Below are 26,985 nucleotides of genomic sequence, written 5' to 3' on the forward strand. Positions count from 1 at the left end.
TATTGATTGGCGTTTAATCCTGGCACTAGCGGAGTCATTCGGGGGTTTCCTACTCCGTATGGCGAGACATGTAACCCAATGGACCATCCGAGGATCCGGGCTATCAAGGTATTTTAACCTCTCGAACCCAGAGGCGGCTTAATTTGTCCAGAAAAAAAAAGCTGGAGATAAATCCTGGTGCTAATCTACAAATGCCAGAAATCACTACTCCGTCAAGAAAGATCCTCCTGGTGGTTACGGGAGGAGGCTATACGCATGCAGGTGAGTGCATTCTACGGCACAAGTGGGATCCATATATTCTAACGTCTTTAGCACCCGTCCTGGAACTCGGCAAGATCCTCGCCAATCGAGGCCATGTTATCGACTTTGCCACGCTCGATGGACAAGAGAAATGGACAGACGGTTTCCCTGTATCCCGCACGCATCTCATGGGCCCAGGCCCCACAGAAGAACAGCTCGACGCTCACTACAAGCGAAGTCGGCTCTGGGACCCATCGAAAGGACTGGCAGATGTCATGGACTCCAAATACCTCTTTGATTCCCTGTGGACACAGACATACCATCGACTGAAGGAGATCATGGCCGATCCCGCCACGCGCCCGGATATGATGGTCGCGGACTTCTTCGTCGACGCGGTCAAGGATATCCATTTCGAGTACAAGTTGCCCATCGCGGTGGTGTGGCCGCAGATGCCGTACCTGATGGTGCCCTGCTCGTATATCCCCGGCCAGCCGGGCTTCCAGCTGGACATGACCCTGACGTCGGAGGATGCGTCCATGTGGTCCCGGATCAACAACGAGCTGGTGGTGGTGCGTGCCTTGCCCGAGGCCCTCAATCTCAGGGAATGGACCAAGGCGATGCGCAAACGCGCGGGGCTGAACTATCTGCTTCCCACCCCGGCGAAACCGGATTACCTGCTTTTGGTGAACTCGTTCTTCGGTCTGGAAGTCCCCAAGGACCTCCCGCCGCTGGTTGCCACCGTCGGGCCCATCCTCGCAGATGAATATCCCCCGCTGGATGACATCCACCAGCACTTCCTAGGCCGGCACGCGAAAACCATCTACGTCGCGCTGGGGACGCATATCATCCTGCCGCAGGCGGATGTTCGGAAAATCATCCAAGGACTCATCCAGGCGATGGACGCAGGGCTCATCGACGGCGTGATCTGGTCCGTCGGCAAGAGCGGACGGCAACTCTTCGACACAGCAGATCAGTTCACCATTGCGGGCCAAACCGTCTGCTTCGGCGACCTCCTGGACGGGAAACATGCCGACTGGCTATTCCCCTTTTTCGCGCCCCAAAGGTCGATCCTGGATCACCCCCACGCCCGAATCTACTTCACGCACGGCGGCGGATCCAGCGCCAACGAGGGCCTCTACCACGGCAAACCCATGCTCGTCATGCCCTTCTTCTTTGACCAAATCGGCAACGCGGCCAAACTGGCCGGCGGCGGGACCTCCGAGGTCCTGCACAAGTTCCGCTTCACGGCGGAGGAAGTCTACACTAAGATGAAGCTAATTCTGGAGGATCGCGACGGGAGCTACGCGCGCAATGTCCTACGTCTCCAGCGGATCGCTCACGTGGCGTCCAAGCGCAAGCAGCTGGGTGCGGACCTCATCGAGGAGGTTTTGTATGATACGGAGCTGAGGGTCGTGGATGGGAAGGAGACGCGGCCGATGCATCTCCAGACGGCGGATATGCGGATGCCTATGTACAAGGCGAAGAATTGGGATTTAATGGCGGTTTCGGGCTTGGTGCTGGGCTTCCTGGGGGGAGGGACATATTATGCGACGCGATTGGCGTGGGTGCATCGTCAGGCCATTAGGTCTTTTGTTGATTCCCTGATTCGAGGGTCGGTGGTCAGTGGCTAGGAGACATCCCTGTTGTATATGCTAGTCTGATATACCCGCTTCATACTCTCTTTCCAGCCTTGCGCCGATGTAGACGCTAGCTGCCACTAGCCAAGCCACTGCTTACTGACAGGAGGCCAAGATGGCCAACCCGTTTCGAAGCTTGATGTTGGCTGCCGCTTTGCCTGGTCGCCATATAATTGACCAATGTTATCGACTTGATGCGTCCTTTGCCAACCATCATATGGTGTTAGTGGGCTCTTCCTGTCAAGATAGTTGTCTCACAACCACTCATTACGCATGTAAGTCACTAGGGATGTATGTACGCACTGGCCTTGCATAGCGAGGTAAAAACACCAAGCTTAGAAACAAAGAGCTTCCATACCGCACTACTATCTAGGCCCACAGCCTACAGGTCACCTTCCATCCCATTCTATCATTATTATTAATCGAGCAGTATTATTAAGCACCCAGCATATTGTAGTTATTCATTGTTTATAGACCTTCTTCCTATCAAACGAATTGAACTCTATAGACATGCTACGCTTCACTCTGCAAAAAGCCTAGACTAGGTAGCTCCTTATTGCATCCTACACACACTCTCTCTCACACAATCCATCCAAGTTAGATCACTTCTCATCCGCTCAACATGTCCGTTTACGTTATCACCGGAGTATCCAGGGGAATCGGGGTGGGTCTTCTACAATATGATGCACCGTCTGTATCTAATCCAGCCTAGTTCGAGTTCCTCAGGCAGCTCTCGGAAGACCAGGAGAACATCGTCATCGGTCTGGTCCGCGACAAAGCTGCCACTGAGAAGAAGATAGCAGAGCTGGGGGACCGACCTAATGTCCACATCCTCTACGCAGACCTCACCAAGTACGCCAGCCTAAAGCAAGCCGCTGCCGACACAGCTGAGATTGTTGGCGAGCGGGGTATTGACTACCTGGTGGCCAACGGGGCTTTAGTGCCCAGCTTGGATGCCTATGGACCCATCGGCGCATTGTAGGTCTTCTTTCCTCTGGCTATGGTTCAGGCTGCTTGATGCTAATGTGTTTAACAGGAGTGATAAGGTTGAGGAGCTCGAGGTCGTGTCATCGCAGCTATTACAAACCAACGTTACTGGCAACATCCACCTCTTCCACCTCTTCCTCCCTCTTGTCCTGAAGGGCAAGGTCAAGAAGGTCATTACCATTTCTACTGGGTTGGCTGACCTTGAGTTAACCAATGAGTACGAGGTTGAGACTGGCGCTCTATACGCTGCCTCTAAGGCAGCTATGAATATCATTGTCGCCAAATTTAATGCGCAGTATAAGAAGGATGGCGTGCTCTTCATGAGTATCAGCCCAGGCTTAGTGGAGGTAGGCCGCTACGCAGATGGTATGTGATATGTATTCCTTCCCGCCGTCATTGGAAGGTGTGCAAACATCTAGATATTCTACTAACACAGACCCACAGCCAGTCCGCAAGAGATCGAGAGCTTGACAAAGCTCATGGGCAAGCTTGTAGCCTATGCGCCTCACTTCAAGGGCCCAATTACTCCGGAGAAATCCGTCCGGCAGGTCAGAGCAGTCTGGGAGAAGGCCAGCATCGAGAGCGGATGGGGTGGTGCATTTGTCTCGCATCTTGGAAACAAGCAGTGGGTATAGACTCGGTTGGTAGGTCGGATCCCTCCGGAACTGTACAGGGAATCTTCATCTCCTGCTAGCTTCAGACCAACTTTGACGCAGCTTACATTCCACTTCTTCATCGCTACTTGTGCTCCACTTGAGACGTCACTTGACGGACCATTAGGCCAGTTCTGCCAATGCCGAGGATTTGCTCCTGGGGAGAAGAACAGAACTAAATGGGATCAATCAGACGCGCGGACGTCATCGGATATGTACTCGCATGTAATTTGCAACGTGATGTACATCTGCAGATTGACAGTGGATTGTGACATTGAAGTCTGACTGTATCACTAGAGGAACATGCCGGAGACAAAGTCTAAGTATTAGACTCTAATGGATGCAGAATGAGTGGCACTGTTACCATGAGGATCACTTTGTATATCAGACGATTCAAGATTGTTATCATTGATTGCCTCATGCTCTTCCTACAACATCCCAGAAGCGGATGATAGATAAGGATAGAAACATATCATCATTATCGTCATCATCATAAACTATATTAGGAAGATATCCAAAGGGCTATATACTTGATACAAGTGATCCTCTCAAAGCGCCTCAGCGAGCCCGGTCAGGAACTCGCTCAACCCATACGCACCAGGGTCAGGAACCTTGCCGACCCATTCCTCCTCGCCGCCGACGTAAACGCTCCGCCCGAGACTCGCCTTCATGCTCTTGGTGGCTTCGGTCCCATCCTGCGCGGCCTTTGCAGCCGCATGCACGTCCTTGGCCGCGACCAGCGTGTCGCAGAAGGGCACTAGCGCATCGATCAGGGTGCGATCGCCCGGCTGCGCGGGGGTGTACTTGCCCAGCGCGGTGATGGAGGACTTGAGAGCGTTAGCCCAGACCTCGACCGTTGCGGGCGTTGGGGTGCCTTGGTCTTGGGCGCGGAGACCGTGCGCGAGCGCGTTCAGGAAGATGGAGTAGATGGCGCCGGAGGTGCCATCCATGGTGTTTTCCACGACGGTGACGATGCGGTTGACGGCGGTGACGGCGTCGTCGGTCAGGTTGGCCGATGGGTCTTCCAGGAGGGACAGGACGGCTTCTGCGCCGCGCTTCAGGCCCACGCCGCAGTCGCCGTCGCCGACGATAGTGTCGTACCGGGTGACCAATGCTTCGGCAGCAATGACTCGCTTGAGTCCGGATCCGAGGGCTTTCTTGAGAATGGCTGGGTCCACTGTAACAATGTCAGTGCTGCAAAAGAGGGGACAACCAATGCCACATGAGATTGAAGAGACTTACGCTTGATGTTACTGGGTTGGTCCTCAGCATGCTTCGTGCTCTTGACCTCCACAGGAGCATCGATCTGGTGTGCATCCCATGTCGATGTGCGGATAGGAGCAGGCCAGCCCACGGCTTCGGCAGGCGCGTCGAGGAGCTCGAGCATAGACTTGCCAGGACCCAGTCCCGTATCCGCGAGCTTCAGTAGTGAAACACTGAAGCCTAGTCCGTTGAGACTAGTCAGGAAGGTTCCTTGGATGATGCGCACGGGCTTGATATTGAAATCTTTCTTCAGCTGGCGGTATACTTCATCGGTGATACCCGAGAGCTCGAGGGTACTGACACCTCCCAGGTTGTTGATGAGCAGCACAAACTCGTCGCCTGGCTGATGCGTCAGGAAAGCGCGATCTGGGTCATTGTCATCCAGGATCTGCAAAAGCATAGTCTTGATCACTTCTGGAAGCGAAAACTTCCTCCGGTGGGACCCCGGTTCGTTGTGAATGCCCATGCCAACCTCCACTTCCCCATCAGGAATGGTATCCTCTGGGACTCCTCTACCCGGAATATGGACGTGCTCCAGGGAGGAACCCACAGATGCAAGGTTAGCGTTTGCCAATTGAGCGACGCGGTACACATCTTCGAGCGATGCGCTGAACGATGGTTAGCTGTGGCCCGGAATCGCGCTGCCTCTCAACTTACCCAGCCTCTGCCAAAGCTCCGACGATCTTCAAGATGAGGATGCCACCACCGATACCGCGACGGCCAACTTTTCCGCCCTTCTTCTTGCCGACGCCCGCGTCGTCATTAATGGCAAAGAACTCGGTCTTGATTCCTGCGGCCCGCGATTTCTCGGCAGCCATGCCGAAGTGGAGGACGTCGCCGGTGTAATTCATAGGTATGATCAACACGCCCTTTTCATTGTCGACGCAGTTCATGGCGGCATGGCGAATCTGTTCGGCAGACGGAGAGGCGAAGATGCTGCCAGCTACAGAAGCGTCCATGAGTCCATGGCCGACGTAGCCCGCAAATGCAGGTTCGTGACCGGAACCTCCACCTGAGATGATGGCCACTTTGGGTTTTCTGGATGCATCTGGGCGACGGAAAATAACCTTGTATTTTGAATCAAATGCGAGCGATGGATTCGTGAGTGTCAGGGAATGGAGAGCCGTCTGGACCAGGTGATTCGGGTCATCGAAGAAATGTTTGGCTGTGAAGCCAAACCGTTAGCGCCACACAACCACAGTGGTCTGCTTGAGAACATCCGACTTCATGATTTGCGAAAAGCGCATGTGATGAAATGGAAAATGAACACATTGAGAAAAGTGAGACGTACTCTGCATGATGTGAAATGTGGAGCGAGACAATCGTTAAATCCGGAGTTGCGCCGTGTTAAGTGTGGAGAAAGTCGGGGGATATCAAGATCGTCGACTCAAACAGATACGAGAATGTCGCTGGAACTACAGAGAGACAACCCCTCGTCGCTTTAAATAATCTTCCGCCAACTATCGCGCGGGATGAGTTCCAATCGGACAACTTCCCCTCAATGCGAAGCCCGCAGATGACTGGAAGCGACTGCGCCAGGGATTGCGACGGGGATCTCCAGAGTCAACGGTTCGACTTAGGAATCGGTTTGCAGTCCGTGAGAGGCGGGGAAAAAGTGGAGTAGCCTGCGATCAAGTTTCGAGCTGTCACCTGTCAGTTGGATGCTCTCTTTGATACGTAGACGAGACCATGCAGTTGGAGATATCTTGATGAAGTCATTCACGCTGAATTAAACCGCTTGAGATCACAATGGTAGGGGTGATGGTCGTCTGAAGGCCCACTCACTGGAGTATATTCGAGAATCTTTTTTCAGCTATACGATGCGTGTCTCCTACGGTATGTATATGGATGCTGTACACAGATATAGCAGTTCAAGAGGACCAAAACCATGCTCGAGGAGAATCCTTCGAGAGGGGAGGAGCAGTATATATACTCGACTGATATCCACATTAGGAGTACCGGACCTGTTCTATTTTCCCCCGTTTTTGCTGCTCACATGAACAATTATACTCCCGTAGTCAACTCATAGTAGTAAGGTGGGGGTACTGTACTCCGCAAGGTACTAAGGTACCACGGTTAGCCTTCCCTCCATCGCGACCCAAACTATGTGATGACCATCAATGTAAGAAGGGCATTGAAAGCCGTTTAGGCGGAAGTGCCAAGTGTACCCCATTGATCGTGGGGTCAGGCTAGTGCACCCCACTAATCGTGGGGTCCGGAGTCTGGACCGGAGACAGAGGGGAGGTAGTTCTTCGGCTTACCCTCTAGGGTAATTCCGTCACCCGTCCAGCAATAGTAACATCATCCTATCTTGTTGTGTAGATTGAACAGTATTATCGCATGACTGCCCCTGCCAGTTAGCTAAACTAAAGCTAAGTACGTAGCTATCTCACTACGAAGTCATGAATGTGTAATATCGGCTATAGTACTCCGAGCATCGATCCAAGACAGGTCTCAACTTTACAAACCTCAGTCAGGTTTCCAACGACGATAATAATGACAACATTGTCTGCAATAGCTAGCTATCTGATATCCACGCATTCAGCAAATTAAGATCATGTGGCATTAAGCCTAATTCCCTTGCATAGGCCTCAGAAGAGAAGGTGAGCCGGGCCACTTGACCGAACATATGCGTTTTGATACATGCAATACACATATGAAATATCATGGTCATGAGACCCGAAGGAAAATAATAATGGGTTCATCTACGTACTATATAAAATAGTAGCTCCCTGCTGTCAGATCCCTTGAATCCACAGTTGCAACTAATCATTACCGCTTTGGGCATTCCTGACTGTCTAGAGCACTAACTACGAGTCTAGGATGAACTCAACCACGTGAACTTGCAGAAAGGATTATTGTAAGATAGATAGAACCAGAGCCGTGGCACTATGCCTAGATTATTCCGATCACTTCTCGGTCGAGTGCCACTACCGCCTTAGTTCTACGATGCCCACTTGCTTACCTTTCAATGTAATAATCCAGCTACTGTATTCCCGCCAACTAGCTACACCAACACTCCACCCGCCTCGGAAGCCACCGAGGAGCCCGATGCTCACTGCTCCTGCGGGGTCGGAGCTACTCCGGGTGTGTTCCAGACTTCCAGACTTCCAGGCTTTCCCACTCCCAGACTTCCGGCGTCCGTGCTTTTAGCCTAGGCTTTGGCAGCTTGGGAGCTACACTGTGGTTCCACCTCTGGTAAAATGCTATGAATGACTACTTGTCAAAGAAGGATTGTGAAGCATATCAGGTCATAAATGAATGTCATTGATGTAAGGTCATAATGGGAGAATAAATGCTGGATAGAAGATGGTAGCAGCTTCTCTAACAGCACAATGTAATTGCTCCTATGCGACATATTTGTACATATTAGTACTGGCCTCCGTGTCTCGCTCCATGTAATCCTTCTCAATCAGTCTAGCTAACAGTCAGTACTCGTCCCAGAGAAAGTATGGGAAACTCCACTCACTTTTCAATATTGTTCTTGATCTCCGCTACATCCAACACTCCTCGGCTGCGCGTCGCCTTGATCACTTCTGCGACCAGTTCAGCGTGTGAAATCTGCTTGCGACTCTTCATGATCCGCACGATGGCCGCCTGCGTCTCAAGATGTCGGTCGGCCGCCACCCGCTCGTGCGTCTTCTTGTTCTCCTCCTTCGTCTCCTTCAGTTGAATTTGATTTATCTTGATCCGGAACTTCGCGTCCGTAAAGCCCGCATTGAACGAGAATTCATCCGTAGGATCGACGTCTCGTCCCTTCGGCTTCTTAGTGAGGACTCGATACTTGGCACATGCCAGCGACTGGAGAGTGCGTTGGAGCTCCTGGTCGGCTGCATCGAAGCAGTCAGTGACGGGTACTACAACCGATAATCTCGCTAGCAGAAACACTCACAAAGTTTCGTCGCTTCCTGAATTTGAGGATAGCGCAGACTTCCGCCCTCAGGAACATCGTTGAAAAGCAGGAGCACGATCGCTTGGAAGGAGCTGACCACCAGCTCCTTCTGTCCGCGAGAAAAGTTCGCCCGCAGCTGGCAGTGCGCCAGCTGGTGCTTCCAGTTAAGTTTCCGCCCGTTGTACTTGTTGTAGTAAAATTTCTCAAAGTCATCGATCGCTTCTGCAACGACCGGTGGAATCCGCACCTGCACATCAGGATACGATGGCCATGCAGAGGCTGAGAGCACGCTGACGTTCAGATCGACCGGCAGTGGTTTCCTCCGTTCGCGCTGAATGGAGGCATACGCAGCCATCTCGTCTCGCGCTACATCCATGTCCTTGAACATGGACTCGAGATTATGTGTGAATGTGGAACCACATTCTGTTCATCAGGTCAGCTTGCAGTCATACGCAACGAAGGTGCAGATCGGAACCAACCGGTCTTGAGCCTTGCCAACATGCTCTTCTCCGCATCATCACTGGCGCTTCGGCCCATCAATAAGCGACGAGCCAAGTCGTTCTTGTAGAATGCCTCAAACACTGCTTTGCCGTTGACGAATCGAAACAGATCGAGCACTTGATCCAGCTGTCGGTTAATCTCCGCGTCCTCGTCGGCCAGCGGCACGTCCACCATATTGCGCCCAGGAGCCAGCTTCCATCCACCTTTGAGCAGCCTGTCTACGTACTTGGCAATCATCTCGCCGGTCTTGACATTATCTGTCCCGCCGGTAGATTCCGATTTCCGGCTCTTGTTCATAAAGGTTGCAAAAGCTTCGCGCAGTGCATGACCCAGCTCCTCATTGCGGTGGAACGAGTTGACCCATGTATCGTCCAGCTGTGCCTTGAAATCCAGCAAACGGACGACCATTTCCGCCTCCTTCTCCTCGTCGAAAACAATCTGCGAGCCCTCTTCCACAATGTAATTCTTAAAAGCTGGCTTCAATTTGATCCCAAGTTGCTTCCGCTCTAAAAGAGTGTAGAGCTTCTCCAGAGCAGTCTTATTGCCAGTTCGAAGCAAGCCAAGAACGTCCTTCTCGTTAAGTAATACCGACTCTTGATCTGCTACCAAGACGCGATCGAGAAGTTCAGACAGCTTCTGCTTGGTGCTCCTGTTCAGAGAGAATAGCTCGCAGCGTTTGACTTCTCTCGATATTAAATTATGGCCGTTCTCCACGAATGTGGCAAGATATCCAGAGGACTCTCGCTGAGCCCATGATGAAAAGAATCGCTTCGACTCAGAAAGAAGAAGAGGCTCAAAAGCCGTTGTGTAGACATCCAGACCATGAAAGAGTTCAATAGCATTTCGGAGCAAAGACGAATCTGCCATCATGACATTATCCTCATTGCGGTCCGCGTCAACTAGGTCACAAGCCCCCTGTAGAATCTTCGGTTGTAATACAGGGTCGGAGAATATGTGGTTCCGAAACTGAATCAAGCCCATTTCACGGATGACTGGAAACTCTTTGGAATGAAGCAGGAAAGATTGGTCGAGGTAGTAGAAGATCCACCGAATGGTGACCTGTGACGAACTCATTTAGTCATCCGAAAGACATCCTCGGACCGCGATGCAGAATCAACTTACCAATTTAGATTTCCAAGTGCTCCATGCGTCAATCACAGCCCGCAATGTATCCACATTGCTCCCATCAGCTGCCTTCGCCAACAACTCGTCCCGCAGACCCCCAGACACGTGCGCTCGGCATCGGTCCTGCAGCCGTTGGGTCAACACCACGGCTCTTCCCTGGCGACACACGTTCTCTGCCCCCTTGTAAAGTTCCTCCAGGGAAACCTCTGGCTTCCCGCCGCTGAATACGGCGCTCAGCGCTGCATCCAGCTGTGCCCAGACCTTATCAAAGTATGAATCCTGATTCAACCGCGAGCCCGTCCGGAGATTCTTAACCACAAGCCTCTTTGCGCCAGTATGAGGGGTGAAATTACTCTGACGCGATGATGTATTCGAGAAATGGGGCTTGACTGTCGTGCTGGCCGGGGAGCTCTGCGCAAACGCTCCACCTGCTCCATGTTCCGAATTCGGAAAATTGTACATCTTGTCCGGCGGATGAAGCTCCTGTGACGAAACTGGGGGTCTAGAGCACGCTGATGGCGATAGCCGAGGACGCTTGTTCGTTGGAGGGGACTGCTGGGGATAACCCTTGCCGTGGGTATGGTTCCTGGATAAGAGCTCGGAGATGGTCGCTTGCTGTTGCTGCTGCTGCGGATGCTGTTGCGAGTTCTGAGACCGAAATGCCGCCTCTTCTTGATCAGAGAGCTTCCTCTTGCCGATCGACTTGCGCTTACCGCTCCTCTGCTCGGGGGCGCCTCTCGAGTTCTGCTGCATCGACCCGGTTCGGTCCGAATGATTAAGTCGAGAGATGGGAGCGCTCAGCGTTGGCGAGATTCAGATATTCCCTGGAATGCACAGGTCATGGCAAGTCATTTGCTTTCTTGTTGAGTCTGAGAGAGGTGAAGTAGCGGGGTTGAACGATGGACGAGGAGATGATGAGCACTGGGCAGCAAGGATGCAACGGGCACGCCGGAGCCAAGTTGAAGGTGACCCGGAGATAAGATAATACGCCCGTGCGCTCGGCTCCTCTACTGTAAGATGATGACATACCCGGGCATCAGCACTACCTTTGTAAACAAACTCCATTCAACTGGTGGATTGATGCAGGCAAATTCCATCCCAGTCAGCGGTTGTCATAAGGATTATTCCCGTTTCTGGCGACAAGCTTAACCTTTCTGTCCTTCTGTCTATCCTACGGGCGAATCCACAAATCTTAAACACAGTTTGAAAACACGACACTTGACTACGGACATCAATTGTCTTCGTTTTATATCAGATATCTCTCTTCAATATGTCTAAGCAGACGCAACCGCCACGTCGCGTCTCCATCGTTTCCAACGTTTTTGAAAATCCAGTGAAATCAACGCATCGCATATGTATCATGTCTTATAAGAAAGCGCCGACTTCGGCTATTTGAGTACTCGAGCCATATTTTTTGACTCGAGTCTAGGAGAATAATGTCGGGCGAGATTGCTCCTTCACTTCCTCGTCCTCATACTGAAGATCTATTAGCATCTGCAGCTGATGTAGCGGGGTGAGTACATACCTCTAGGAAGTTGGTGGCGCTGATGAGCGTCATGTAGCACTTGGCCAAACCACTCAGCGCGCCGTGATGATCAGCAGCACCCACTCCCCCGATCTTCGCAAATCGCTTGAAGATACCGACCATGCTCTGTCTGTTTTCAGCCAGGAAAGCTCGCGTTTGCTCCATGATTTGCTCATTATGAAGACCCCGAGAGAAGACAGCTGAGATAATAACTCGGAGTACCGAGCCAAGAAGATCATAATATTTCCGAAGCGCATCAGGGTTGTCAATATCTGTCGTCGTTAGTGAGATTCTAGGGGGAGAAGAAGCCATCTACTTACCAATTCCCAGGTCCGGATCAGCAGCAAAGAGCCGTGACTCGCGAACCGCCTGAAAGAGGCCTGTTTTCAGAACTTGAGTAGCTCCATTCTTGGTTTGGCAAAGCCGTTGAAGTAAAGACAGCAGCGACTCATAATATGACAACAATGCTGGCGTATCTACTATGATATCAGCGTGGTCCAGAATTACATGAATGACCTCCATGACCTACCGTTCGCTTGAGTGTTCTTCAGTTCGACCGGTAGCGCTCTGATGGCATCCAAGAAAAGACTCAGATAGTTCGATTGTGAGATCAACTCCGCCAGAGTCGAGTCCGTTTCTCGATCCAGAGAGGCGAGCAGATTGAGGAAGAGGAGAGCCGACACCCGACATGTTTCTTGGCCGGCATACGCATCATCGCAGGTCGTCTCGATAAGATTGGAGCCGGCTGTCTTTATCACTTGCTGACTGTGATGCCTCAGATTTTGATTCACTGCATCGGCGGAGGCAATACGACTGATGTACTGGGAACCAATGTTGTAAAAAGTCTCTCGCAACTGAACATTTCCAGTTGCCAGAAAGATGCCTCTAATGCAGATCTGGAACAGCTGGTGTAGCTTTTCGTCTATGATATCCCCACTTCGCCGCGCACCGTCTGTACTCGTGGCGGTGGATTCTAATCCCCCGATAAGAGACTCGGCTAGTCGTGCAAGCTCGATTGCCTCCGGTAGGTCCTCCTCGATGGCTGCTTCAAGTTTAGGGAGAACCAACTGGATTGAATGCAAGATAAACGTTGGTTTTCGGCCACCCTCAATCTCCGAACAAGCCAGCATCGTTGTGATGAGCTCTGTCCATGATCGAAGCGCCAGGTAACGGTTGAACGCAATTTGCCTGGCTTGATTCGTCGCACGAATGAATAATGTTAGGCCTTCAGCTTCGGCCAGAAATTGCTCTTCATCCTGAGGCCGCAACTGCCCACTCGACAGTAGCTCTTCCTTTCTGACTTGGATGAGTTCTGCAACCTCCGCTAGATTGTACAGAACAAGCGACTCGTCTGCTTGCGATTTCGCACACACCTCAAAGCCAATTCCGTCAAGGAAGACTAATCTGGGCGGTGAAATTCGATGGCTGAGATCCAGGTCAGCAAAATCAAAGAGGTCAAAGACGGTGGGATTGAGGATTGTCTCTCCGTCCTCTGTGGTTGAGTTCCCAAGCAGCGTCGAAAGGACATCTGTCTGAAGGGTTTGCGAGCCTAGCTTGGCAGCCGAGCGAATTTCGGTCGCCGCGTAGGCATACAGATAGCTTCTAAAAAGTAAGAACTCAGCAAGAGCTGATGTAGACTCAGAGATCCAAAATTCCTCGTCCATGACAGATAACCCATCAAAAGGAGTGTCCGGTCCAATTATAGGCTGGCTGGTAAACATGCTTAGTAGAAAGCGGCTGGAACGCATCTCAAGCAGTGTAAACGCGGACGCGATCTTTGAGGACCATAGATGCTTGAGAACTTCAAAGGCCATACGCCGTAGATGTACCATCCAAGGCAGAATGTTGCCCTCCATCGCATCGGGATAGCTTTGCAAGAATCCAATGATAGCATGCAGCAAGGACATTCTGTTCGAGAAAAGACCATTCGGAGAAACATCCAGCATGGTTCCCACACTACTGAACCCGAGGAGAAGATGAGCAATGGTCGGCCGATCTGTGATCATACTGAGACAGCTATTTAGGAGTGCCAAAAGACTTTCCCTAATAATATAGCCTGGGGACCGTGCACCAAGTTCCAACTCCCTCAATTCAGGTTGCATCTGAGATACCAGCGGTCGCGAAACACTGTCAACGTCCACCTCTGTGCTTAAAACTTCAACTATTTTGTTTGAGGATTGCCACTTCGATATTTCTGGTGATGACAACTTGTTCAACTTCCTGGAGCTTGACAATTTCTCCAAAAGTGCCATTGAGGTAACGGTAAGTTGCTCGTGACCCGCGCCGCAATAAAGGCTCAGAGCAGGTATGATCGATAAGTTGTTGAGGACGCTGTCCTCGAAGGATGAAAGCGACGAATTAGCGACGTTAATTCTGCTTCCACCCACCTGAGACTTAATGGACGGCCGAACGATATGGAAGTAGGTCGATTGCAGATCTAACATCAGGTCCATGACTTCGAGGCTCTTGACCAGGCACTGAACAATTATAGAGTCAGACGCTGCGTTGGCAACCTCGGCGGCGTCTTGTTGAGCTGTTGCGAAGATTGATTTGATAACATCTTCATTAAACAGCCACTCAGCCACACGCGCAAACGGGTGAAGGCGGATATAGGTACTCAAGGACGATGTTTTCAGACTAGAATCGGAGCTGATCGCGGGTTGGCTGAGGACAGTGACGATATTTTCGTTGAACGATCTCAGGCATGTGATGACAAAATTCAAGCAGTTGTAGGTCAAAAGGCGAGTTTGGCGCTCGCTTAGATCTGGGACTTTCCTCGAAAGGGCCTGACCCAAGACAAAATCGATGTACGGCTCGATACCTGGCATGCGATAGGAGGATCCTAGAGATTCGGGGAAGGGCAGGGACAGATGGTACTCTGCCGAGTCGGAGGTAGGGGAAACGAGCGAGTAGATTAAGACGACAAAGGCATTGGCCTGGTCAAAACTCTCGCCGATCTTCTGAAACGCCTGCTGCTCATGCCATACCAATGGATTTGAGACTATGGGTACTTTACCAAGGCCAGGGCCACTCATGGCGCCCCCAGAAATCCATTGGTCAAGGAAGAGCCACATCTCGTTGCCATTGTGGGACGTTCTGTCTGTCATTAGAGCTGCAAGGGTGGTGAAAACGGTGGCCCTCAGATGCGTGGGTATGGGGCCGCTGCACAAGGTCAACAGGGTGCTAACAATGCTGAAAGATGGGTGGTGAAGCATCCACTCCCTTATGGAGCCGCTCTGCTTGCATAAATGGCCCATTAATCGTAGATAGCACGTCAGCATGACAGGGCTTTCTGGCTCGCTCATCTCGGCTGGTTCGGATTTTCGAGCCCTTAGGACTGCTTGGGAAGCACTAGGCTTCTCAGTAACTCTCGTCGCGTACAATTGGAGTTCAGCAAACATCTGGGACCAATTCATGGAAGTGGATCGCTTGAACTTGGACGACAAAAATTTGTCCTCCTCGGTTAGAAACCGATGTGCAGCAGCGGCATTCTCCTCTCCACCAGAAATAGAACACAGCAACTCGCAAAGGGCGCTCACTCTCGGAACTGTTTGTCTCTTTGAAGCCCACTGAAGGAAGCCATACAAATTGCCGTCCGGGTCTGCCCAAAATTCCTGAGCTGCGTCTGGTCGGCTTTCGAAGGCGAAGGCTATGATCATGAGGAAAGACTCGAGGTGAGTGCGAGCTTCAACCAGGCCACGATGGAGGCTGGACGACAAACCGTCCCTCAGGGCAGTAATCTGATCCAAGCGCTGCATATCCTCCTCGGATTTCAGCTTTCGAACTGCATCTGGCATGTTGGCAATGCAAGACTCCACAAAAACCTCCAAATTCTCCATCAGCAGACTCTTTAGAAATCCAGCACAGGGTTCGGATTCCAATTTTGACAATGCGCTCTCTTTCAACAACAGCGCCACTAATTCGCGGCGAGCCGGATTACCCCATTCTTCGTTGTTCACACCTGAGCAAATAGCAAGCAAAAAATCGAGTCCTCCGTCGTCTAGTGCCGTCATAAACATTTGAGTGCGCTCCTCTGCTTCTTTTTCGAGGTCAACCCCTTGAACAGGAGAGGACGGCCCATCGACATCCCAGCCACTGTACACTGCAAGCCAAAGCGCGATGACTGCTGCGTGAAACGTGGGCATTGTCCACGTTTGGCCATCTTTGGTAGAAGTTACCGCCATGTGCAGGCTCCTAGCTTCTTTGTATGAATTTGACCGTTCTGGTGACCCGTGCTGGACAAATGAAGATATCATAGCAGGGATGTAGTGAAGCAACAGTCCATCAAATCTTTCAAGCTTCCTCAAGCGATTCAGGAGCACTCGCAGGTCCTCAGGACTGGTATAAGGTCCTTTGAAGAAATAGCAAAGAATTGCGCCTAATGACTCGTGTTGTTGCTGCAGGCTGTTGCGTTGGTATTCAATGGCTTCCATAACATCGCGATCCTCCACTTGGCCGACAATTGATGCCTTTTGAATCTGCTCTCCAAGGAGCAGCAGCCATCCCTCGATATCCTCCATAGACTTCATGCACTTCCGCGCAAAAAGCGATGCGTTCCGTAAAGGTCCAGTTTTAATCTCGACGACGAATGCCACCATGTCTTGCATGAGCGCTTGCGTCACTTCCCGCTCAACCTCAAACGATTCTTGAAGAATCAGGCGTAAGCATTCAAGAAGGAAATGCCGCCGCTCATGAAAGCGCATAATTGCCGCGATCAGCGGAGGTCTATCCAGTATTTGAGCTTCTTCCTGCGCAGCAAAGAATAGAACAGCTGCCTCCAGTTCATCAATGTTGAGAGCATCCGCGAGTTGTAGTGCGCCTTGTTGAAAGTCTTGGTTGATTGAATATTCGACATCGTCAACGGTAATCTTCCCTGTAGAGCAATTGAGAGTAATCAGCCTTGTCCCTTCAACATCCGAGTTCAGTCTTAATTGGGACTGCAAGGAGCCATCCTCAAATTACCGACCTGAGAGAACAGCCTGCCGACTTGTGTTATTCTTTGAGGGTTTGTCTAGGAGTTTCTTGAAATCCTCAATGTGAGCTTCCAACTCAATACGAAGTCGTTCAATGTTGACAAACGACGAGTCTGAAAGAGCAGAAAGATCCTGGTACAGGCCGCGAAGGCCAGCCAGTGTATCTCCGTCTTCCATCTCAAAGTCTGTGTGTGAAAAGTCGAGGTGGATGAAGTGAGGAAGCTATAGTGAGGCTTTCTGTTTGTCTGGGCGGAGGACGCGGTCAAAATTCCGACCTAGAAAAGGCGGAGCTCACTTTTGCGCCCAGACTAAAATAACAAGCCACACCAGAGCTAGACTAGATCTACACCAGTCAGACCCCAAAACAATAATAGATGATCCTCTGTCCTCGCTGACGCTGACGTCGGTCTATATCGGTCATCAGAATTCTCTCATCAAAAAATTATGATCAAGAGAAATTGACTCCGGCAGATGGTTTAACACCGCGCTCTAGATGCTGATCGTGTGTGAGATACGGCTAGCCGCGCCATCAAGATGGCGCAGGTCACTCTTGACAGGGCCATTGCGCTTTTGTCCTCCGATAGACTGAAAGAACGATCTGACAGCCTGGCAGGTTTGTCTCCAGCTGAGCCGTGTCATGGTACCTTTGCTGATCCTACCAGATTTGAAACACATTCTCCAGCAGAATAAAAAGAGCTCAAAGTTGTATGTAAGATTCCCAATCAATTTATGGAATGGGCGTGATACATAGATTAACAGGTGGGCTTCTCATCAGAACCTCGCTCAATGATAAAGCTTGTCATAAGATCTTCGAGTCTCTTTTCCGATTCATCTCAGTCGAGAGATCCTTGTATAGCAAAGCGACCTCCAAGGGAGCATCCGCCTCACGGTTGTCCGCTTGTGCAACCGTCATTCGAACAGCTATCGATGCCTTTCTGCTTAATCTGAGGACAAAGTCGATTCGGGCTATAGTCGACCACATAACAGAGATTCTACAGGTTCCTGGAGAGGGTCTGTGGGAGCATCTCGGTGCAGATTATCTGAAATGCCTCACCACACTTTTACGCTACCCTCCTCACCTCGAGCATTTGGCCGTCAATGAATGGGACAAGGTTCTGAACCTCTGTCTAAGAAGTATCGGTGCTCCAGAAGATGAGGATAGCCAATCGAGTGACCGCAATGGTCATTCGTCTACCTTGGATGACTTTCTGGGTGCAAGCTTACGGTCAACACCGTCAAGAAGAACATCATCTCTGGCTTTACGGGAGAAGCAGAATGGCGACAAGAGAACTGTCGCGGAAGCAATAGTGTGTATCCAGCTACTTACAGCGACCCCGACTGCCCCTGTGCAATCAGCCGCTGAGAAGGTCCTTCGCGGGCTTGGGACTTTCCTGAAGCTTTCGCCTATCGCTGGAAGTGAACATCAGGCTGCGTTCAATAGCATAAATACAGTTGCCATGAGAGTTATTTTTGACCAGTCTGATTTCATTCGCATGTTCCTCTTGGATCTAATTCCAGTAATTCGACATCTGTGGTCTACCAAGCTTACGGGCCTGAAAGATGAACTTCTCGTCACTATTATGCTTTGCATGATCATCTTGACCGATGCAACTCGCAGGGAACCAACAGAGTCCCTAACTCTTTCAATCGAAAACCTATTGGACACGCTGTACTCGGAATATACGAAACGTTCTGAGAAGGACATTCTGCAGATTGACGAGTTAATTTTCGATCGAGCGAGCTCCAAGCAGATCATTGATCTCGCACTGCAACCTCGACTTGAAGTGTCCAGGTCCGAACACAACTTGACTGTCGTATGGGTCATGGCAAGATTGATGCGATTGTCAGAGGAATTGACCGTGCGGTTATCTCATCCAGCAGGCGAGATACCAAGCAAGAAGCAACGGTTGAACTCGGCATCGGACGAAGTCTTCCGAGACTCTGTTATGTCATCGGGCAACAGGAGGGTATGTGCCCTGCAGTTGATCCCCATACTCCTCCAGAGCCCTCTCAGCATGGAGTCGAAAGCGTCACTACTTCAGCGCCTAGCCCCCTGCATACTCGATGACAACAGCATCGTAGCTTCGTGGACAATGGTGGCCATCTCGAGGTGAGTCCGTACAGCACCAGTTATTGATCGCATAGCTAAAGTCTTGACACCGCAGCATCGCTAGCAGCGCTGATGCAGGCTCTCCGTCTCTGAAGAAGTATTGGCAACAGGTGTGGGATCTTACGTCTCGCGCCTCTCTCTCGCAACACACCTCCAGAGCCGCCTGCCATCTTATGAATAGCATTTTAAAATTCGATCTTCTGGATTATTCCGTAGTCGCAGGTACGACAAGTTCAATGCTTACAACTATGAACTTGAATGCACCATCTAGCATTTCAGATTCGTCCTTGGAGCTGTGGGCGATCATCACAAGGCTGGGCGCACAGACGAACCCAGGTTCAGTCTCGAACGCCTCGAAAGAGATCTGCTCATGGCTACGAGAAGCTTGGGTGATTGGTGCGTCCTCCTCATGTCGTCTTTATGCAGATGCTTGATCGCTAACTTTCTGTCAGGCACAGTAACCGATCGAATGCAAACCGCGCAGGTCGCTGCTTTTGCACGCCCTCTAGACCTTCTCAATCTTTTTCTTGCTTGTACCAATAGACAGTTCGAAGTGCCCGCCCCACAATTTCGAGGACCGTCTGGGCTTGTTGCAAAAGGCTGGCACTTTTACCAAACTAACCGAGAGCTTCTCAACTACCTCTTCCATGTGGATGGGATGCTGGGTTCCGCAAGCGTGCAAGGCAGAGATGATTGCATATCTCTGCAACCTGCGACTCGGCAAGACCCTAATGATGACATAGTACTCGATTTGTTGCAAGCGAAATCTGAAATGTTCTTGCAAGCATGGCGATCGTTGTCCGACAGTAAATCGCACCATGTGACTGTCGATGTCGTTCAGGTACTCGCTTCATTTTGCATAGTCGCTATACTGTACACGGAATGCATACTTGAACAATCGCACACTCAGATAAAGGACCTGCGGGGCAATATCGAGCAACTCTGGGACAGCCTTTGCTCATTTATGGGGTCTCGTGAGCTTGTGTTTGTGCAATGTTGCCTGGAGATTCTGTGCCCCTTCCTCTCCCAAGGAAATAGGGTTGGCTTCGAGAAATCTGTTGTTAATAGCAGTCTGTACAGACTTGTGTCTCCCTTGAGTCAGATCCTGGAAAATCATCGACAAGACCAGAAGCGGTTGCTATCCTCTGATGTGGAAGAGCCAATGGATTTGGACGACCCGCTACTGCAGTCCAACGATCTTCTGGCGGAGAACATGTGTATCATTAACTTGAACCGAGAATCTGTCCCTTTGTTTCATGATTCTGCCACTTTCCAACGCTCAATGACCATCCGCCTCTCAATCTTCAAAATAGCATATGGCTCTGTCGTCCAGCCCGAACAACCATTCAGTAGTGCTCTGGTTGAGTACTTGACTGATTTGGATGAAGCTGATCTATTGTCTGCACAAGACCTCCTGCCCAGGGTTTATCGGGCATGTGCAGGATATGAACGCACTTCCCTACTAGACTTATTGGAGGACATGGGGGAGAAATGCCTGCAAACCTACCAACTTGAACGTTGCGAAAGCTCTCAGATTCTGTGCATTCACATGTTGAATAGTTTCGTCAAATCGTGGACGACGGGAGATGGAGATCATCTCAGTGACTCGGCTTCGGATATCTACACTTGGTTTACCGATGTCTTATTGGCAAAGGGCAGGGCTTCTTCCCGAGTATTAATGGCCTTTTCCAGACTTCTAGAGAAAATTTTCAGCACCAACCCCGTGTACACAAGCGGTGAATCCAACCCCTCGCCCAGAACAACTCTTTTCATGATCCTTCAGGAGAGTGATATCCTAACGAAGTACAACGTGGGGAACCTCGTCCCAAAATTGTTTAGACATTTCCCACTGGGAGATCACGATGCGATCTTTGATGATATTTTGGAAAGCCTTCCCCGCGATCCTGACTGGACGGAAGGTATTGCGCTCCGTTTGTTCATATTGGCAGGGTTGGCTTCACAGTGGCATACTTTACTTCGGAGGAGCATCTATCATATGTTTGAGACACCGGCCCAACTTCCCCACTCTCGGTGGCACGCTGAAAAATGCATACGACATGTTGCAAGCGTCCTTGGACTCGAAGACGCACGTCAATTATTCCGCCTTTTCTCCTCCCAGATTCTCTATACCTGGACCGAGAATCAATCGGTTATGTCAATGCCCTTCAGCATATTTGGTTATGCCACTCTTGAAGATATGCTGAGCGATGTTCAAGATGAGATTGTAGGTCAAATCATGATGCGAGCCAATGAACACGAGGCAAATGAGCTCTCAACCCGTTTGGAAACTCCCTTCATGGTGCTCCTGGCGACATCTTTCTATAGGGCAGAGGCGTATAGTATAGCGCGAGACATCAGCACTCCTCCTGGAAAGAGCTCTCAACCGAAAGGGGTTGAGAATCGGTTGAAGAAGATCCTAGGCGCTGACCGTTTCGTGGATCTGGTGGAGAAGCAATTTCCGCAAGTAATTGCAACGTTCTTTGGGGCCCTAGATCAGTGTGAGCAGATCGAGAGGGCGTTCTCCAAGCGAGCCAATTTTCAAGAAGCCTTCAGTATCTTGAAATCAATCACTGCTAAGAGTTCGTCAAAGGAAGTGCTTCCCCCCAATCAGCAACCTTCATTCAGAGCGCGTTATCTTCTAGATGAGCTGGAATTCCTCTGTAAACGAAGCGGCTATGAACTCGAAACGATCTGGACTCCTACACTTGCGTCTTATGTCTGCCGGACACTTCTGGAATCAATTCACCCCGCGCTTGGCTCTCTTCATGCTTGCTCTGTCATTCGCAAGATCAGGATTTTGATCTGTATTACCGGCCCTGTCATGCTGAGGGATTATCCCTTCGAAATGCTCCTACACGCTCTTCGACCGTTCCTCACAGATATACATTGCTCCGAGGATGCATTGGGAATGTTTTGGTATCTCTTGGACGCTGGGAGGTCTTACTTGACTGAAAATCCTAGTTTCATGGCTGGCATCGCAGTGTCCACCTTGCTCTCTTTTCGAAAGTTCTGGACCTCTACAACATCCACCCTGCAGGAAAGCCAATCTGTTGCAGTTCTGACAATCATTCAGAGCTTTCTTCAATGGTTCGAAGACTTCTTGAAGAGTTACGAGTCACCTCATCTAAGCGCAGAGGCGCAGGCCTTCTTTCAACGTCTAATGGAGTCTTCGCGCAGGATTTCTGCCCCAGGCAAAGAGTCGGACGGCACCGAAGAGTGTGATTTGCTTCTTGAAGTGATAAAGGACCGCAATTCTAGAACGAGTTTGCTGAGCCAGTCAATATCTGATCACATCCTGTCTTTGCTTTGTGCAAACTTTAAGAGCCCTCCCAACTACCATCAGGACCTTGTCGAAAGAGGGCATGACGCTATTGCAAATACTATTGCTTTGTACCAGACTCTCCAAGGCTTCAGTCCTACAAAGGAGTACCGGCTGTGGGCTGCCCGGGTAATTGGACGCAATTTCGCTGCTACTGGTACGATCAGTGACGATCTGTTGAAAGAACAGCAATCGACCTTATTCGAACCTCGAATGGCTAAATTAAACCTGGACGTGTTCTGCCAGTCAAAAGCCAGGGTATTACAGGTGCTTTGCAGTATGTTGCAGAATAGCAGTCCTCTGGAGGTCGGGCTTGTTGAACGGACCTTGCAGCTCGTTGTCAGCAACCTTGCCGGCTCCCCGGGATTTGAAAATTATGGAGAGATCATACCTCCTTCCCTACTGAAGGCACTGGTTTGGAGTCCATATCAGTGTCCATCAATTCCCTTGCCCGCTTCTCAGGCTAAAAATCACGATAGCTTTGTTGGTTGGAACCCTGCTATTTCCTCTGCCCACTGGGCTCGCAGCATTGGGCTTTTTTTGACAAAAGCAGCTCCCCAAGATCCTGTTATTGGACCGCTGAAGAACATTCTGCACGCCATACCTTCATTGGCAGTCCAGGTTTTGCCATACATTCTCCATGACGTTCTACTCACGGAGCTTGAAGGCGAGGCCAATGTTAGACAAACCATTTCTGAGATCTTCAAGCAAGGTCTACACGAAGCTGATGAGCACTCTATCCCTCATGTCCGTCTCATCATCAACTGCCTTCTGTATCTTCGGAATCAACCGCGTCCTCAAGAAGCAACGATAGTAGAACGTGATGAGTGGCTTGAAATCGATTTTGCAGTGGCATCCAAGGCTGCGAATATATGCCGCTTGCCCAAGACATCACTGCTGTTTCTCGAGATACAGGCCTCGCGTGTCGTGTCTGGATCTCGCCGCTCCTCTCTTGTGAAATATGAACCTCCCACTGATCTCCTTCATGACATCTTTAGAAATGTGGATGATCCGGATCTTTTTTACGGCGTCCAGCAAAGCTCGTCACTAGAGTCCGTCATGGAGACCTTGGAACATGAGAGCTCCGGGTTCAAGAATCTCCTCTTCCAGAGTGCCCAGTATGATAGTGAGATTCAGATGTCGGGAGAAGCCGACGCTCGTGGTCTATTAAAAGCACTCAACTCAACTAACCTGCAAGGAATTGCAAACTCATTGACCTCGACTCTTAAAGGCTCAAAAAGCTCAGTGTCCTTTGATAGCATGATGCAAGCTGCGATAGATCTGCGACAATGGGATCTACCAGTTTCACCATTAAATGCCTCTCCGTCGGCTGCGCTATTTAGAGCTTTTCAAAGCCTGAACACTTCGAGATCTCTACTTGATGTTTCGAACTCCGTCAATGAAAGCCTTCTGGCCATATTGGGCTCTCTAGGAAGCACGAGTCGTTCAGCCATGTCCTTCCGGGCAGCGATGAGAGACTTGGGAATTGTGACTGAGATAAGCGACGTCTTGAGTGCGAAGTCTCTCGAAGAGACAAGTGAAGAATGGCGCAAAATTGCGGAAAGAAACTCTTGGTTGAAAACAACAAGGTGAGTCCGAGCTCATCTGAATATCTCGAGAAAGAGAAGGCTAATTTTGCAGTGTCCATGAGGTTGGAGAGATTTTAAAATGCCACGAGGCCTTGTTCTCCTCTATTAAGTCAAGCGATCATCTCAAATCCGCCGTAGGACTAAGTGACCGAGATGCACAGCTACTGGAAGTCAAGGTCATTCGCCAGTCCCTTTCCATCACAAGAAGTCATGGTATACCACAGGCTTCATTGAAATCTGCAGTGCGCTTGTCTAAGCTCGCAAACGTGTGTGTGATGCAGGGAATTAATGTCGAAGGAGCAACAAAGTTTGATTTGGCCAACGTCCTATGGGACCAAGGGGAGATGGCAGCGTCAATTCGAATGCTTCAACAGCTTGACAATCAAGGTGATCTACACAAGCAGGCAATTCCAATCAGCCGCCCGGAGCTCCTTGTGACCCTTGTGAGTGGAAACACCTCCGCTTGATTGTGCTGTTTGTTTCTAATGTTTTCCAGGGCCATCATGTGGCGGAAGCACGCTTGGAGAAGCCAGAAGCTATCATTCAGGGGTATCTTGGCCCTGCGGTTAAGGAACTTAAGAACCGTTCAGAAGCCGAAGAGGCCGGTAGGGTATATCACGGCTTCGCCATCTTCTGCGATCAGCAACTGCAGAATCCCGACGGGCTGGAGGACTTTAGACGGGTCGAGCAACTACGTAACCGTAAGGAAAAGGAAGTACTGGGTCTTGAAGAGATGATGAAGAATGCAGAGGGCAAAGAAAGGGAGGCTCTGAGGCACTACCGAACCAAGACAAAGCAGTGGTTCGATCTGGACGATCGAGAATATCAACGTCTGCGACGCAGTCGAGAGGCCTTCTTGCAACAATGCCTCGAAAACTACTTACTTTGCCTCAAAGAAAGCGACATTTACAACAACGATGCACTCCGTTTCTGCGCCTTATGGCTTGACAAATCGGACAGTGAGATTGCAAACAAAGCTGTCTCCAAGTATCTCAACCAGGTGCCGAGTCGGAAATTTGCGCCACTGATGAACCAACTTACTTCCCGCCTCCAAGACACCTCTGACGAGTTTCAGAATATGCTCTTTGCATTGGTTTTCCGCATTTGCGTCGAGCATCCATTCCATGGCATGTACCAAATATTCGCCAGCAGCAAGTCCAAGGGTGGAAAGGACCCGTCAGCTTTGTCTCGTAATCGAGCGGCAAGCAGGCTGGTAGATTACCTGAAAAATGACAAACGGATTGGACCGACATGGGTTGCAGTGCACAACGCGAATATCAGTTACGTGCGGTTTGCAGTCGAGCGACTGGACGAGAAGGTCAGGAGTGGTGCGAAGGTGCCCTTGAAGAAACTCCCAACGGGCCAACGACTAGAACAAGACGCTTCGACACAAAGGCTGCCGCCACCTACGATGAAAATTCCCATTCGTGTTGATTGTGACTACAGTGATGTTCCAAAGCTTGTTCGATATCATCCAGAATTCACAGTTGCATCTGGGGTGAGCGCACCGAAGATTGTCACCGGCGTAGCAACGGATGGTCACAAGTACAAGCAACTAGTAAGCTTGCATTCCACCCGTTTTCCCACATTGAATCGCAAAGCTGACGATCACTTTACAGTTCAAAGGAGGCAATGATGACCTACGGCAGGACGCTATCATGGAACAAGTATTCGAGCAAGTGAGCAGTCTTCTCAAGGACCATCAGGCGACGCAGCAGCGGAAGCTGGGAATTCGAACATACAAAGTCCTACCGCTGACGTCGAATGCGGGAATCATTGAATTTGTGCCGCACACCATTCCCCTGCATGACTACCTGATGCCCGCGCATCAGCGCTATTACCCCAAGGATATGAAGCCCAATGTGTGCCGAAAACATATCAGCGATGTACAAACACGCTCTTTTGAGCAAAGGGTCAAGACGTTCCGCCAGATTACGGAACATTTCCATCCGGTCATGAGGTACTTCTTCATGGAGAAGTTCAGCAGTCCGGACGATTGGTTCAGCAAGAGGCTTTCATATACTCGGAGCACTGCAGCAATTTCCATTTTGGGGCATGTGCTTGGGCTTGGCGATCGGCATGGGCATAATATTTTGTTGGACGAGAGAACCGGAGAGGTCGTTCATATCGATTTGGGAGTGGCTTTCGAGCAAGGCCGAGTCCTACCAGTCCCCGAGGTGGTTCCCTTCCGACTGACACGCGATCTGGTTGACGGTATGGGCATCACGAAGACAGAGGGTGTCTTCCGGCGATGCTGCGAGTTCACCCTCGAAGCACTTCGGCAGGAATCGTACAGCATCATGACAATCCTGGATGTGCTTCGGTATGACCCTCTGTACAGCTGGACTCTCTCTCCGCTGCGGATGAAGAGAATGCAAGATGCTCAAGAAGCCGGTGACGGGCCCCCCATGATATCAGGTGCTGCGGAAGATCAACGGTCAGCGAATGAACCTAGTGAAGCGGATCGCGCTCTGACGGTTGTGGCAAAGAAACTGAGCAAGACTCTCAGTGTCACAGCGACTGTCAATGAACTGATTCAGCAGGCAACTGATGAAAGGAACCTTGCTGTTCTCTATTGCGGTATGTCGTGGAACTTCTCTTCACGACCATGTTGAAGGCTAACGTTATTTCCAGGCTGGGCCGCATATGCATAGGCACTCAAAAATGTGTAGCAAAGCGAATTCTTCCAGTTCAAATATTTTATAGTCGCCGAGACCCCTTCCTCTTCTTCTTTGAAGCCTTTCTGTACCGAATCGCTTGATGAATTTGCAGTAAATAACTACTACGATTTCCAAGCTTGCCTGAAGCAGGTGAGGAAGAATGTGTACATAGTCAAGATAGATCATCAGAAAAGATTGAGTATAGAATCTTTGGCAAAATGTATGGTCGTGGACTCTGAATGTTACTGGCCGTGCGATGCCGCATGCATTGAGCCAAACACTTGCGAGACCCGTGGCCACTTCTTCCCACTTCCGCCAGTCAGAAACTTTCAAGGAATAGCGCTCGCTTTTCGTTTGAGGCCGCGTGTCTCACCCGTATTTGTTGCCTTCGAAGGTAAGCTCCATGTTAGACGGCATTAAAAAAAACTGTTAAAAAGGCTTGGCTTCAATTTTTCCCAAAGGGGTAAAACCACACGCACCTGCTGCTTCTTTTGCCCAATACGGCAAGTGT

At 50.4% G+C, this 26,985-nt stretch overlaps 6 protein-coding genes across 6 annotated transcripts; 3 read left to right on the forward strand and 3 right to left on the reverse strand.

Annotated features, from left to right (window-relative positions):
* Positions 1–191: 191 nt before the first annotated feature.
* Aud_005616 (glycosyltransferase family 1 protein) lies at positions 192–1,871 on the forward strand (the record flags this gene model as incomplete). The annotated part of the gene is made up of 2 exons (XM_043290540.1): positions 192–261; positions 313–1,871. The coding sequence occupies 2 exons, from the start codon at positions 192–194 to the stop codon at positions 1,869–1,871; spliced, it is 1,629 nt and encodes a 542-aa protein (XP_043146475.1).
* Positions 1,872–2,499: 628 nt separating this feature from the next.
* Aud_005617 (SDR family oxidoreductase) lies at positions 2,500–3,499 on the forward strand (the record flags this gene model as incomplete). Its single annotated transcript, XM_043290541.1, has 4 exons — positions 2,500–2,541; positions 2,590–2,855; positions 2,914–3,230; positions 3,309–3,499. 4 exons carry the CDS (start codon positions 2,500–2,502, stop codon positions 3,497–3,499), a joined length of 816 nt encoding a protein of 271 aa, XP_043146476.1.
* Positions 3,500–4,065: 566 nt separating this feature from the next.
* On the reverse strand, positions 4,066–6,078 carry Aud_005618 (putative dihydroxyacetone kinase (DakA); the record flags this gene model as incomplete). The annotated part of the gene is made up of 4 exons (XM_043290542.1): positions 4,066–4,694; positions 4,760–5,388; positions 5,438–5,945; positions 6,072–6,078. 4 exons carry the CDS (start codon positions 6,076–6,078, stop codon positions 4,066–4,068), a joined length of 1,773 nt encoding a protein of 590 aa, XP_043146477.1.
* Positions 6,079–8,127: 2,049 nt separating this feature from the next.
* Aud_005619 (cullin family protein) lies at positions 8,128–11,051 on the reverse strand (the record flags this gene model as incomplete). The annotated part of the gene is made up of 5 exons (XM_043290543.1): positions 8,128–8,197; positions 8,250–8,610; positions 8,673–9,095; positions 9,152–10,232; positions 10,296–11,051. The coding sequence occupies 5 exons, from the start codon at positions 11,049–11,051 to the stop codon at positions 8,128–8,130; spliced, it is 2,691 nt and encodes an 896-aa protein (XP_043146478.1).
* A 672-nt stretch (positions 11,052–11,723) lies between these two features.
* Aud_005620 (nuclear pore complex Nup192/Nup205 family protein) lies at positions 11,724–16,973 on the reverse strand (the record flags this gene model as incomplete). The annotated part of the gene is made up of 5 exons (XM_043290544.1): positions 11,724–11,774; positions 11,824–12,095; positions 12,144–12,299; positions 12,353–16,696; positions 16,790–16,973. The coding sequence occupies 5 exons, from the start codon at positions 16,971–16,973 to the stop codon at positions 11,724–11,726; spliced, it is 5,007 nt and encodes a 1,668-aa protein (XP_043146479.1).
* Positions 16,974–17,330: 357 nt separating this feature from the next.
* On the forward strand, positions 17,331–26,468 carry atmA (DNA-binding protein kinase TEL1; the record flags this gene model as incomplete). Its single annotated transcript, XM_043290545.1, has 9 exons — positions 17,331–17,409; positions 17,459–17,501; positions 17,572–18,906; positions 18,962–19,302; positions 19,359–23,814; positions 23,867–24,257; positions 24,311–25,372; positions 25,434–26,394; positions 26,449–26,468. 9 exons carry the CDS (start codon positions 17,331–17,333, stop codon positions 26,466–26,468), a joined length of 8,688 nt encoding a protein of 2,895 aa, XP_043146480.1.
* Between the last annotated feature and the right edge of the window lie 517 nt (positions 26,469–26,985).

Source organism: Aspergillus udagawae (assembly GCF_001078395.1).
Source record: "Aspergillus udagawae IFM 46973 DNA, scaffold_4, whole genome shotgun sequence".
Lineage (NCBI taxonomy): Eukaryota > Fungi > Ascomycota > Eurotiomycetes > Eurotiales > Aspergillaceae > Aspergillus > Aspergillus udagawae.